This window comes from Symphalangus syndactylus, chromosome 14 (assembly GCF_028878055.3).
Source record: "Symphalangus syndactylus isolate Jambi chromosome 14, NHGRI_mSymSyn1-v2.1_pri, whole genome shotgun sequence".
NCBI classification, from domain to species: domain Eukaryota; kingdom Metazoa; phylum Chordata; class Mammalia; order Primates; family Hylobatidae; genus Symphalangus; species Symphalangus syndactylus.
In genome coordinates this window covers 55061819-55075573 of record NC_072436.2, presented here as the reverse complement: position 1 = coordinate 55075573, position 13755 = coordinate 55061819, and the positions used below count along the sequence as shown (strand labels likewise).

The 13755-nt window shown below is 56.4% G+C and overlaps 1 protein-coding gene across 4 annotated transcripts; it reads right to left on the bottom strand.

Annotated features, from left to right (window-relative positions):
- Nucleotides 1-612: 612 nt before the first annotated feature.
- NEURL3 (neuralized E3 ubiquitin protein ligase 3) lies at nucleotides 613-13755 on the bottom strand. 4 transcript variants are annotated; one of them, XM_063617702.1, is made up of 5 exons: nucleotides 12486-13001; nucleotides 3990-4103; nucleotides 3413-3898; nucleotides 2358-2429; nucleotides 613-1415 (listed from the first exon to the last, which is right to left on the bottom strand). In XM_063617702.1, exons 1-5 carry the CDS (start codon nucleotides 12559-12561, stop codon nucleotides 1213-1215), a joined length of 951 nt encoding a protein of 316 aa, XP_063473772.1. In that variant the 5' UTR covers nucleotides 12562-13001; the 3' UTR covers nucleotides 613-1212. The 4 variants fall into 4 exon arrangements, with proteins under 4 accessions (XP_063473772.1, XP_063473773.1, XP_055097561.1 ...); XM_063617703.1 differs by lacking the exon at nucleotides 12486-13001 and adding an exon at nucleotides 8224-8866; XM_055241586.2 differs by lacking the exon at nucleotides 3990-4103 and having other exon boundaries at nucleotides 12486-13755.

The window sequence follows — 13755 nt, the reverse complement described above, 5'->3', positions numbered from 1 at the left end:
CACAGAGGTCAACTCACATGCCCCAGGTCAGAGCACTTGTGGGTGGTAGTGAGGGGATCCCACTCCAGGGTGAAAGGTACTCAGGTGTCATCAAATCCAGCATCCTGACCCTCTGTTTGGCTATGCGGTGGGCAGAAAGGCAGTGTGTGGAGGTGCCCATACTTTCTATTTTGGGCACAATAGATTCGGATTCCCTTCATATAACCCTCTCCCCCAGGAGTGGCCTCCCCAGCAGCCACAGAGCAGGGAACAACAGCAAAGTTACAGGCACAGCTTGGCCCTGCCAGACACCCGCTGAGGTGGGCTCCCAGGCCAGCCAACTCCTGCCTTCAGTTGGGGGCCAGAGCCTCCAGGCAGTGCCCCAAAATCAAAGGTGGCAAGGGCAAAAAGTCTGGTTGGGACTTGAGGACTGGGATTATAAGACTACCCCCTTCATGTGCTCAGTCCGTGGGCCCGAGTGCCCGAGTGCCCAGAGGCCCACCCAGGCCACCTACAAGCCCAGATTGGGGGGAAGACGGAATGGCATGTCTCCAAATGCTGCATCATCCTGAGCAGCCCACAGCTCCTACCCCACTCCCAGACTGCAAGCAAGAGGATACAGGCACTACGAAATCATTCAGGAAACACAAACTTTATTTTGATATCTCAGAAACTGGCAAGGAAATTACCACAGTAACAACAATACACCTTCATGTTTTAAATCATCTTCAGATGCATGGTCTCGCTGGGACCTCGTGACCACCCTGAAAGGGAGGCAGGGCAGGTAACTACAGATCCACTCTACTGGGGACTTGTTGGGAGGCAACCCAGCCTCCATGTGGAACTTTACACATTCCATGCAGATACCTCCTGCTTCGAGTCCAGGTTCTTCAATACCCAGGAGGTACAGGGCTTCACCAGACACAACAGATACCTGAACTGCCTCAGCTGTAAAACTGATTGGGGATTGGGCCACCCCATCTCTAAACAAAGCACCCCATCAGAAGGATAGTTCTGGCATGGACAGAAAGAGGGATTTTTCCTTGCTATCCTGTCAGGGAACAGGTGGAGGCAGCAGACAGCACCTCCCTGCCTTCCTCTCTCTGCCGCACCTCTTGCTAATCAGCCCTTCTGAGTCTTCCCCAGAAAGAAGGTAGGGCTGCACCTCCTTCCTCTGCAGAGGCCAGACTCAGATCTAGGCCCGGGCTGCCACTCGTACTGGGAAGCCTCCTCTCAAGAGCCTTCCTCAACCCTCAGAGCAGGAGGGCCCTGCACAGGGGCTACCGCCTCTATCTGCCAGCGGCACACAGGGCACTTGGCCGTATCGCTGAAGACCCGCCAGGCACAGTATCTGCAGAAGTATGTGTGGCCGCAGGGCACAAGGCGGGTGTTGGCAGTGTGATAGAAGCAGATGGCACACTCCTCTCCTGGTGTGGCTGGAAGAGGGAACAACACAGGTCAGGGCACATGGGGGAAGGGGTGGGCAACCCGCTCACAATGTGACCACAGAGAAACATGTAGCTCTATTTTGAAGAATGTTACCTAGTGAGGAAATGCTTACAGTGTAATCAAGTGAAAAAAAGGGGGGAAGAAAACATATATATATATATATATATATATATATATATATATATATTCAAATTCCAATTTAGAGAGAAGGAAAACAAAACACAGACAAGTCCCTATATATACACGTCTATATCAATGACCGAAAATACTGGGAGGAAATCCACCCAAGAGGTAATGGGTGATTTTTTTTAACTTTCCTCTTTATCCTTTAATCTTTTTTTATTTTTTAGAGACAGTCTCACTCTGTCATCCAGGCTGGAGTGCAGTGGTGTGATCACAGCTCACTGCAGCCTCAGCCAGCTGGGCTCAAGCGATGCTTCCACCTCAGCCTCCTGAGTAGCTGGGACCACAGGCATGCACCACCACACTCAGCTAATTTTTGTACTTTTTGTAGAGACAGGGTTTCGCCATGTTGCCCAGGCTGGTCTCAAACTCCTGGGCTCAAGCGATCCTCCTACTTTGGCCTCCCAAAGTATAAGGATTACAGGTGTGAGCCAATGCACCCCACCTATTCTTTCATCTTTATTTCCATCAGCAAAGCATTTACAATGAATGTGGATGACTTTTTAAAGCAAGAACAAAATAACACTGACTGTTCATAAAAGTGCTCTTATAACTGACAGAGTAGGCCAATGCTCTCGAAGGCAGAGATGCCAGGTTGCTTTTAGGTTTCCAGTAGGCAGAGCCAAATCTTTTGGCCCAAAGCCTGTGAGAGACTCGAATGAACAACCAGTAGGACGTGGGGCTTCTCCCTCCACTCCCAGGTGCTGGATTCCCGGGGAGTCCCTGGTGCTTGGGAAGGTACTCACCTTTGGGCTCAGGCACAGCCTTGTCGCTGAGGTCCCATGGCATGGCTGTTGGGAGCCGGCTGGCTGTGGGATCTGAGGCAGAGAGAGAAACTCAGGTCCCGGATGGCAAGCCCAGGTGCCCCCATCTCCCCTCCTGGCCCCGCAGCAAAGTGTCCGGTCTCCTTTCTTTCCTGGGTTACAATGCTGAGCCTCCATCCCCAAATTTTAAGACCCTGTCCTGGCCATCCCTTCCCCAGCTTAACTCAGCTGAGAATCCGAGAATCCCTGGGGCTGGAGATTCCTCCTCCTGAGCCACCTTCCTTCAGGCCCCTCTTCTTTGCCCTCCAGCCGCTGCCTGAGTGGAGACCCTCGGCCAAGCCACATTCCCAACCCAGATGAGCATCAACATCTCCCAAGAGCCTGGACAAACACAGGTTCAGGGCTCCACTCCAAACCCAGCAAATGAGGCGCTTCAGGTGTGAGGCGCTGGCAGCTGTGACAAACAGTTTTAACAAATGTGCTGGCAGGAGGTGGGGAGTGGACCACCACCCAGCCCAGGAATGCCAGTATTTCTTGTTATGGGTATTACTGCCTCTCTGTGCTCCCCTGAAATCTTCTGGGGTGGCTAAAGGGCTGGCTTTCTTTTCCCCACCCACTGACTGAGAGGCTCAGCCTTCTCCCTGCAGGCACTCTCCATCCGCACCTCTAGCCTCACCTGTGTGTTCCCTTTGCTTGCCACCTTTGTATCTAGTGAACTCCTATTTAGAGCTGCAGAGCCAGCCCAAATGTTTCTTCCTTTGCAAAAGGAGATGGGCACTCTAACAGCTGTTTGGGCTAACAGATGGTGTGAGTGCTGGTCCTATCTGCTTATCATTCTTTAGGGACAAGACTGCCCTCCCTACGACTGAGCCTTGTCTATCTGGCGTCTCCACTGCCCATTTTCACAGCTAACACTGGGCAAGGGCTGATGGAATAACTGAATGTGAACGTTCTTCCTGTGGCTCTGGATCGGTGCGGGGTGCCACTGGAGCCCCCATCTCCCCACCTCCCCTGCGGGGTCCCCATGGTCGCCTCACCCAGCAGCTCGATGGCCTTAGTGGTCCCGTACACGTCCATCACAGCCCAGAGCGGGGCGCCGACGGGCACGCCCTCACGCAGCAGAAGCCGGCAGCCGGCGTTGACCTTGGCAAAGAGGCGGCCGCGGCGGTCCACCCAGAAGCGGACCACGTCCCCCGTGAGCGCGCAGCCCTCAGGCAGCACAGCCGCCCACGTCGGGCTCTGCTCCTCCAGGTCGGGGCACACGAAGGGCGGCAGGCAGGGCACGGACACGCACGCGGGGTCCAGGCGCGTGAAGCCCACGCGGAGGCCGCCGCACCAGCCGCTCTCCTGCCGCAGCACTCGCAGCGCCACGCTCTCGCCCAGGCGCACCGGCCGCTGGCTGAACACTATGCCGTCGTGGAACGTGGCGCGCCTGTGCGCGATGCAGCCACGCGTGTCCAGACGCACCTGTGAGCCCTTGGCCTCGGCATGGAAGCGAAGTGCCTCTCGGGGCGCCTTGGCGTCTGTGGATTGAGGATGGGGAGTATCAGTGCTAGCCAGATCTGGACCCACCAGCTCCCCAAAGACCCCCCAGTATCCCAGAGTCCCTCACACCTGGGAGCCACCTTGACCTTCCCCTAGGGACAATTTCCACCTCTCTCGGTTCCGGCAGGGGTGTTATGAAAACTACAGGAACTGATGTCTCTTTGTGCTCTTCCTGCGACCAATCTAGTAATGGTTATTATTGTTCAAGAGAAAGAGTAGGGTCAGTCAGGCATAAATATCTATACGTTTGTTATACACAGTTTTTTTGTTTTTATTTTGTTTTCAGAGATGAGTTCTTGCTGTGTTGCCCAGGCTGGTCTTGAAGTCTTGGCCTCAAGTGATCCTCCTGCCTCTGCCTCCCAAAGCGCTAGGATTACAGGCATGAGCCACTGCACCCAGCCCATACATTTATTCTATATGCACCTGAAAATGACGGAAGAGGAGACAGACAGATTCGCTGACTGTGGTCTGCTCCAGAAGGCCGTCTGCTATTCCCTCTCTGCTTGTCTCACTCGTTTTCCCATGGGGAACTGCATCACTTGTGAAGACCATGGCACCCAGCAATGGTGACATCCTTGTCCTGGGAGAGAAAGGGGCCTGGCTGCTCCCCACAGGGTATGGGTGCAGGCTGGAGAGGGAGTCCCAGGTTAGCCCCTCAGAATCCTGGGTGGGGTCCAGCCTGGCTCTGGCGTGGGCTCTGAAACCAGGGCACTTCCCATAGGACTCTGCCTGGTGGTCAGGAGGGGAAAGCACCTCACTGGGCAGCCCTTCCTCTCCACTCAGCCTGCAGGAAGCTGGTGGGGCTTCCTACCCCAGAACTGCCTTAGCCGGCCTTGCCCCTCCCCTCCTGGTCCTGCTCTTTCTGAGCTGGGGGAGGGAGGCTGGCTGGCTGTTTGCCGTTGAAGATAAAAGGTGAATTCAATCAGAACTTAAGCCAGACTCCATCCTAAGGAGCAATGCCACTCCCCTCCCAGATCAGGTCACACTCCCCTGGCAAGGCAGGCACTCTGACCACACACAGGTTTACACCCTCTAGCGAAGCCCAGGGCCAGGAGGCTCCATCTGGTCAGGCACCAGGACACCTCTGCGGTGACAATGACTCTGTCCCTGACTTCCACAGGCCAAAGGTAAGCCTACCTGCAGTGATCTTTCCCCGGCATTAAGGACCAGTGCTCACCGTGGCCTTGGGGCTCTCACAGAGCCCTGTGTATCCGCATTCACCCCTCGCCCACGCCCCGCCCGTGCCTTCCCATGATGCACTCATCCCTTCCCGCGAATCCCGGCAGGACTGCCCAGCTCCCTGTGCCTCAAGGCTGCACCTAAGCAAGGAGAAGTCCCAGAGCCAGCACACATGGAGAGCCTGAGCCAGGCTGGGGGCCCTGACATCAGTGAACCTGACCTCGTGCCCATGGTTGAGGCTGCTCCATGGAGTGCAGTGGGACACCGGCTGGGCCATGGCTAACACCCCCATTCCAGACCTGCCCTGCTGCTGGCCCAGACAGGTCACCGTCCTCCAGGGCCCAGCTTCCTCACCCTCAAACGGCAGTGAGGTGAATGTCCAGCAAGGCCAGGAGTCTCGGGACACCTGTCTGGAGTCCTGTTTACTGCCTACCTGGCCAAGCATGGGGCTGGGGGTGCCAGGGCAAGCAGGGGCTCTTGGCACAACCAGCCACAATCTAGGAGGGCAGAGGCCAGCCCTTTGGCTGGGTCACTGCCCATCCCTGAGGTGGGAACTGGAGAGAAACCCTGGAGTGGGCTCGGCAAGAGGCTGGAGCAACGGCCCTGGATGAGGGGCAGTGCCGGAGATGGTGGCCGGCATCTGAGCCCTCTCTACAAACTGCCACACCCAATCCTGCTGCCATCCTAAGAGGCAGAGAGTGGCTAAGAGGCAAGTGGCTGGCCCCACCCCGCAGCAATCAGGGCCAGAACTAGGGTTGATGAGGAGTTCTCCCAGCCTCACCCAGTGCAGCCCCCACAGGGAAAAGGGAACCCCTGGCGTCAGGGGAGCTGGAGCCCTGTCATGCTCTGCTCAGCACCATGAGCCTAGATGAGAACCAGCAGAGATGAGCCCATCCTCATTGGGGATGGAGTTTCCAACCCACCCTCTAGGCAAGTGCCTGGGACAGAGGCTGGCTCCATGCAGGACTGGCTCTGGGGGCAGGGAGGAGTGGAGGACAGGAGGTGACCTCACTGCTCCATCCACTTCCTGGAGAGAGTAGGGAACTGGCTGGCTGGAGGCAGTCCAGGGAGGAGGGGAACTCCCCGGAATGGCCTTGAGGGTGCATAAGGCCCTGGGAGCCCATGAGAAGCAGGCCTTGCCCTGGAGGATAATTTGACAGTTTGCAAAGCTCCCCGATCCCTGCCTCAGGAGCCTTCTCAGCAGCCCTGTATGGAGCTAAGTCCTCATGTCACCAGGGCTGGTGGGTGCCGAGGGGACGTGGTGGCTGCACAGGTCACTCGGCAGCCGGGGCACCTAAGCAGCCTCCTCTGTGCTGCTCACTCAGGCTCCGCCCCCTACCTCGGGCAGCCCCCTGGGACCTGGCAGGGCAGCAAAAGGTCCCTTAGGGCACAGCCTCTCATCTATGAAGACTTGGTCTGTCTGCATGGTCATGTCAGCTATTCACTGTGCACCACCAAGGCTGAGTGGGGCTGAAACCCACCCCCACCCTGCCAGCCTGGCAAGGGTCCACAGATCGTGTCCACCTACTTCACACAGGGCTCTGTGCCTGGGTCGGGAGCAGGGTCGGGGTGGCCTGATGGGTGTGATCACCACCTCCACTCCACCTGCCTCCTCCCACGAGGCTTGCAGGGGTCCTCCCACACTTTGACCCAGGCAGCCCGGGACACCCTACTCCCAGGGTGGGAAGTGACAGAGGTGGGCATAGGCCACATGTGGCTCTACAAGCAGACCTGTCCCCAGTGGCTGGGCTGGCACAGGGTTCAGATCATCCCGGTGCCCAAGCACCCTCCCACCTAGAGGCAGCTGCTCTTTCTATAGGTCATGTTTTCAGGCAGGACGCTGAGCTCAGAGAAGATGTGTGCCCTGCCCATGGGCGATCTCTCCGATTACACCACCTGCCCCGGGGTCCCCACTGCTGAGGGGGTGGACTGCCTGCGGGCAAAGCAGGGCCTCTGGGGTGTCTCTACTCCAGGACAGGTAGAGTCAGATTCCAGATTCTCTAAGGTCTTGGAATTTGAGTGGGGCAGGGGCGGCCCCTTGCTCAGCGAGATCCTCCAGGGATCTCCATCCTCACCACTCCTCCAGGTGTCAAGCCTTTCGGGGTGTCAAGCACCCATAAGCACTTTGCAGCCTCTTTTTCTCCTCACCCCGCCTCGGGGGAAGCCCTCAGAGCTTGAGAAGGCTGTGCTAGTCATCTCTGTTTTTGCAGCCAGAAAGTGGGGGATCCCAGCCCTGCTCCTGGCCACGGCACTCCCATGCCACCTCCTTTAAGGCCCGTCATTTCCCTGCCAAACACCATTACTGTGACAGCAGCAGTGGCTCTTGGCACAGCCAACTACTAGTCTGTGAGCCTGTGGTGCCCACCAGGGGACCGAGGGCCCTGAGCCCAGGCTCCCAGCTCTTTACCCGGAAGGGTAGGTCCAGACATGCAAAACCCCAATCGGTGGTGCTAAAAGACCAGGTCCTGAAGGCCAGGCTCAGTGGCTCATGCCTGTAATCCCAGCACTTTATGAGGCTGAGGCAGGTGGATCACGAGGTCAGAAGATCGCGACCATCCTGGCTAACACGGTGAAACCCCGTCTGTGCTAAAAATACAAAACAAAATTAGCCGGGCGTGGTGGCGGGCGCCTGTAGTCCCAGCTACTCGGGAGGCTGAGGCAGGAGAATGGCATGAACCTGGGAGGCAGAGTTTGCAGTGAACTGAGATCGTGCCGCTGCACTCCAGCCTGGGCAACAGAGCGAGACTCCGTCTCAAAAAAAAAAAAAAAAAAAGACCAGGTCCTCTATCTCCCCCGCATATAGCCCTTTCACTACTAGACACCTGTGGCCTCAGGTGAGGCTTGCAGAGAACCTTTGTGCCTGTCACTCTTTTGATTTGTGTGTTTGATTTTATAAAGTAAGCCAGCAGGCATTGTCCCCAGCCTGGAGATGTAGAAACTGAGGCTCAGGGACAAAGTGACTTACTCAAGGTCCCACAGCTCAACTCGGCAGAACTGGGACCCCATCAGCCCTCTAAACTTTACACTGACCACATCTCTACTCCAGCAATGACACAGAGCACCCTCCGCTACCCGTACCCCCAGTCCAGAGACCAAGCTCAGGGCTTGCAGGAGGTCTACTTACTGGCCTCAAAGCAGAGCTGGGCACCCATCAGTCTAAGGTCCTCGGGCACAGGTCCCCAGGTCTAGAAGGAACTGCCTGGAGAAGGCCAGTGGACAGGTTACCAAAGATTCAGCAGGTCTGCTTTTTATGGGCCAGAGATCACGTTACAAGGTTGATGATTAATTCGATGGTGCTGTCATGTGTTACTATATCCAGGGGATTTCCCAGTGATTTCTCCTGACTTGCAGCCTGACCTGCTGGAGCTGGCTGGCCTAAAAGAAGGAAGCAGGAATGCGGGACTGGCCTGGGTAGGTCTTATGGTAGCCTTCTTTCTCACTTCTGACCAATCTCAAGCTGGCTGTGCATTGTAATGGTCCAAGCATGTTAATAAATACCTATGTCCAGCCCCGCCCCCAAAGACTCCAGTTCCACTGGCCTGGGGTGGAACCCAGGCATCGGGAGTTTACAGAGCAACCCAGATGATTCTAATGTACAGCCGGGGTGGAGATTCACTGCAGCAGACCCGGGCACACAGAAGGAACTCAATCTATGTTGCTGAAGCAGGTTGAATTGCATTTTCTGTATCCCAGGGCCTGTGAAATTGTGCACATCCAACAGAGAGGAGGGATAAAGCAGGCAGAAGAGGAGAGAAGCTGATGATCCCTCCAGCCTTTCCCACTGGAATTTCTGGGAATTCCACTTCTCCAGAACTGCCACAAAATGCAAATACCCCTACAGACGGTCACTCCAAAGGTCTAGCTCCCAATGTGTTAGCACTGGAAAAGAAGCCAAAGATATTCTAGCCCCTCAATATTTATTTCGGTTAGGAAAACTGAGGCTTATGGAGGGAAGGTGGCTTACTCTAACCTAGTGCTTCTCACTCACATTGCAACATACTCTCAAATCTCCTGGGGATCTTGTTAAAATGCACATTGACTCAGAAAGCCTGAGGCCCTGAGATATGTGGACTCGACTTTTTTTTTTTTTTTCCTTTTTTTTTTTTTTTTTGAGACAGGGTCTCACTGTCATTCAGGCTGGAGTGCAGTGGTGTGATCATGGCTCACTATAACCTCAAACTCCCAAGCTCAAGTGATCCTCCCACCTCAGCATCCTGAGTAGCTGGGACCACAGTTGCACCCCACCATGCCCAGCTAATATTTTTGATATTGTGAAGACAGTTCTAGCTATGTGGCCCAGGCTGGTCTCTAACTTCTGGCCTCAAGCAATCCTCCCATCTTGGCATCCCCAAGTGCTGAGATTACAGGCATGAGCCACCACACCTGGCCAAGTGGACCCCACTTTAGGTGGCAAGGGCCCCACTTTAGGTGGTTTGGAGCCTTGTGAGTGCCCTGACCCTCAACCTGTGGGCTAAGCCCCTCCCAAGACCCCAGATCAAGGCCACAATCAGTGACTGCTCGGCTAAGGGATGGCTAGCGCCAGGTACGTGCTCCACCCTAGTGCAGGCTGCCTTGGGTTGTTCCCCAGAGAGCTGGAGCCGTGCACCTTGTTAATAAATCACACTCTCATGAGAGGTATGTATGGCATCTTATCAGGGAAGTCAACTCTGAGCCTCAGACTGTCTGGAAAGTTACCTGGCAAGCTATGGCCCTCAGGCCACCCAAAGCCGGCAGGCTGGGGTGGTGTAGTCGCATCAGCGGGACCTTGGGCCATGAGGCAGCTGGGGGGCAGAGGGGGTCATTCTGAGGAGCTAAAGCCTGCCTAAAGCCTCCCATCCAGGGGACAGGCATACCCGCCACACACTCTGTGTTTGTTTATTGAAGAAACTGCCAGGGTTCAGGACATGCCACCCCAAAATATGGCACCTTGGCATTTAAGGAAACAGCAGAAGCAGGAAGGCCTCGCTCACCTTCCCTTTGCCCTAATCCCCTGAAGTAGGGCCATGAGGCCATAAGACCCATCCTTACCTCTGAAGACACAGGGACAGAGAGAAGAATCTGAACAGGCCTGGCCGACTCTCCCCGGTTTATTAGCCCTTCCCCCTTTAGCCAATCACTTCTCCACGATGCCCACTCTTCATGAAACCAACACATAAAAATACATGTCCCCATTTCTTTGGGTCTTCATTTCTGAAGGCCCCTGTGTCATGTAAAATTTACACGAAATAAATTTGTGTGCTTTTCTCTTGTTGACCTGTCTTTTATTATAGGTGTCCTAGCCACGAACCCAGCAATGGGTGAGGAGATTCTACTTTTCTACTTTTCCTCCCCTGCAGAATGCTACCGTTTTGTTGTTGTTGTTGTTGTTGTTTTTGACACGGAGTCTCGCTCTGTGGCCCACAGTGGGGTGCAGTGGCACAATCTCGGCTCACTGCAACCTCTGCCTCCCAGGTTCAAGCAACTCTCCTGCCTCAGCCTCCCAAGTAGCTGGGACTGTGGCGCGCTCCACGATGCCCAGTTAATTTTTGTATTTTTAGTAGAGATGAGGTTTCACCATGTTGGCCAGGATGGTCTCGATCTACTGACCTGGTGACCCAACCGCCTTGGCCTCCCAAAGTGCTGGGATTACAGGCGTGAGCCACCGCGCCTGGCCCGGAATGCTACCGTTCTTCTTTTTTTTTTTTTTTTTTTTTTTGAGACAGAGTCTCGCTCTGTCGCCCAGGTTGGAGTGCAGTGGCGCGACCTCGGCTCACTGCAAGCTCCGCCTCCCGGGTTCACGCTATTCTCCTGCCTCAGCCTCCCGAGTAGCTGGGACTACAGGCTCCTGCCACCGCGCCCAGCTAATTTTTTTTTTTTGTATTTTTAGTAGAGACGGGGTTTTCACCGTGTTAGCCAGGATGGTCTCGATCTTCTGACCTCGTGATCCACCCGTCTCGGCCTCCCAAAGGGCTGGGATTACAGGCGTGAGCCACCGCGCCCGGCCGGAATGCTACCGTTCTAAGTCCAGAACTTACCTGATAGTCCTCATGGCAACTCCTCAAAAAGGTCCTGTTTATTGTAATCATTTCCATTATACACGTGGGGAAACTGAGGCACACGACAGTTAGGCAGCTTGTTCAGCTCACTAGGCATGACGTGACAGGCTAGGATTCGGCCCAGGTATCGTGGCTGGAGACCGTGTGCCTTGCCCCCCTCCACGGCCACTCGCCACGGTGACTTGGCCCCTTGGAAGTGCCCCCTAATTAGGAATATCTCCCCCATTGGACTGCACGGGCACAGAGCAGGAGCTTTGTAGATAGGGCTAACTGGCTGCTGAGTGTGAGGTGGAGGCTGCCCCGCAGTAGATGTCACCCGCCAGCCCCGCTGCAAACCTTTGCTCTGAGAGGGGCGGGCATGGGCCCTGGAGCTCGGGGCGGCTTCCGATAGGCCGAGACTGCGGCGGCCCCTGCTGGCGGCGATCAGTACTGCAGGAAGCGCCGAGGGCCCGGGAGCCTCCAAAGCCGGAATGGGCGCCCCAAAGGGAGGTCAGCGGCGCCGAGGCTCACTATACCGCAGCTCCCACACGCCCGTCTCCCAGGGTAGGCGGTAGCCTCACTGGGACCCCTCTGTTGCAGTCGGCCCCGCTTGCCCAGAGCCCCATCACTACACATGTCTTCAAGCAGGTTATCTCTCAAGACCAGCCCGCGCTCCGGGAAGAGCCTGGCACACGAGGAAGCCACTGCTGCCCCGCGCCCATGCCAGCCTACGGCCCAGGGGGACCGGGAGCCCAGCCCAACCTGGGGCACTCAGGCAGCCCGGTCCCTCGTGGGCCCTGCCATTAAGGCCCTGGGACGCCTACCTATGACACTTGCCAGCCCTCATCCCTTCCCTGCCGGGCCAAAATCTCAGAGGGCAGGGGCTGCCCTGCCTAGAAACCAGCCCCAGAACCTCAGGGCCGCGGGCGCTGTGGGCAGTAGGCCAGGGCGCGCAGGGGCCAAACAGGGCAGCGTTGGGAGCTTTTGCACAAGGCACCCCTCTGCCAGCCTTATGGCCCAGCAATGCCACCCCCGTGAACCAAGTGTACTGGCCCATAGCAGCGCTCTGCACAACAGCTCCAGCATGGAAACAAGTGAATGTCCACTGCTGTCCACCTCACACTCAGCTGGGGGAGTTGAACTGCTCAGATCCCCGGGAATGCAGGGCCCATTCCCCGGAGGCCAAAGCCAGTGTCCCACCCACACCCAGTCCAGGCCTATGCTTCCCCGGGTCTGCCGCCTAAGCAGCCTGTCCCTGATCTCTGTCTCAGAGGCTGCTCCCGGCCCAGCTTCCCACAACCATCAGCAGGACCTAAACTGCCACATATGCGCGCCATGGAATACTATGCCACTGAAAACAAATTACTGCTACCTGCAACGACGTGGATAAACCTCACAGACATGAGGCTGATGTAAGGGAAGACCCAAAGAGCACCGCGTGCTGCCATTCATAGGAAGTTCAGGCAAAACCCATCCGTGGTGTTCGAAGCAGGACAAGGCTCCCTTTGGGAGTTAGTGATCGGCAGGGATACTGGAAACCTCTGGGGAGCTGGAAACGTCCTGCACCTTGATCGTGGTCACACAGGTGTGTAGATGTACAAAAAAATCCTTCCAGTCGGACCCGCAAATCATACATAAATTGCGTCTTCGTGTTATGTTGGCTAAGCCCTTCCAGCCCTAACAATGTCATTCTGGCGCAGCTGGTGAGTCAGGGAGCATCCACCCGCCTGGGAAGACCGGCTCTGGAGGCTGGAGGGCTTGACCAGCACTGCCGCCCAGTGGCCGGCAGCGGAACTGACCACGGGCCTGGTGCCCTGGAGGGAATGGGCCACAAAGGCTCCGCCAGGACTGCACCTGTGTCCTAGGCGCCGCCCTCAGCCACCAAGTCGGCCTGCCCCACGAGCACCCAACAACTCCACCAAGCCCTCTGGGCCAATAGCTGCAATCCCCACGGGGCCTTGGGGATGGGAGGGAGGAGAGGGAGGCCAGCCTGTAGCACAGTACCAGCCCAGAGTTATTAATAGGTCTGTGCTGTCACTTCCGCCCTGTCGCGGTCCTCCTGGGTCCTGATTCTGCCAGGCGCCTCCACGGCCTTCCTCCCTCCTGGTTCTCCCCGCCAGCACGGGAGCGCCCACTGGGCATGAATGGGGAGCCTGACAGAGAGGGGAGCTGGGGGAGAGAGGCACAGCTTCCAGGCCTGGCGTGGCTGCTCATGCCTGTGGGTGAGGGAAAGGTCAAGGGAAAGATGTGCCCTCTCTTCTTTTGGGCAGAAAACGGAAGCATGCATGGAGGGGAAGGGAACTGTGAGAAGTTAATAAGGGCACGAGGCAGGGAAGGGCACCCCAGAAGAGCCAAGGCTAAGCCTGGCAACAGTGGTAGGTGATGCCAGGGTCCCAGGGAGGGACACAGATCTACTGAGGGTAGTCTGGGAGGAAAACAGTACTAGCAGATAGTTGTGTCTGAGGCAGCTGTTAGCCATCAAGTCAGGTGGCTCAAAGGCAACTGAGAATCCAAGCGGAAGCTCAGGAGAGAGAACAGTGCTGGGAACATAGATGTGGAAGCCACCAGTCATACAGTGGTGGATGGGATCAGCCAGGCCAGGATCCAGTCGTTCAGCTGGAGGACTCTGATGGATCTTTCTG

What these genes read in the sequence shown, in the direction of transcription:
- NEURL3 (XM_063617702.1), bottom strand. Translation starts at nt 12,561, where the DNA reads ATGGCAGCACGCGGTGCTCTTTGGGTCTTCCCTTACATCAGCCTCATG. An exon ending in GTTTATCCACGTCGTTGCAG is followed by an intron (nt 4,104 to 12,485) that starts GTAGCAGTAATT and finishes AACCATTACTAG; the next exon opens with ATTGGTCGCAGGAAGAGCAC. An exon ending in TAAGGCCATCGAGCTGCTGG is followed by an intron (nt 2,430 to 3,412) that starts GTGAGGCGACCA and finishes TCTCTGCCTCAG; the next exon opens with ATCCCACAGCCAGCCGGCTC.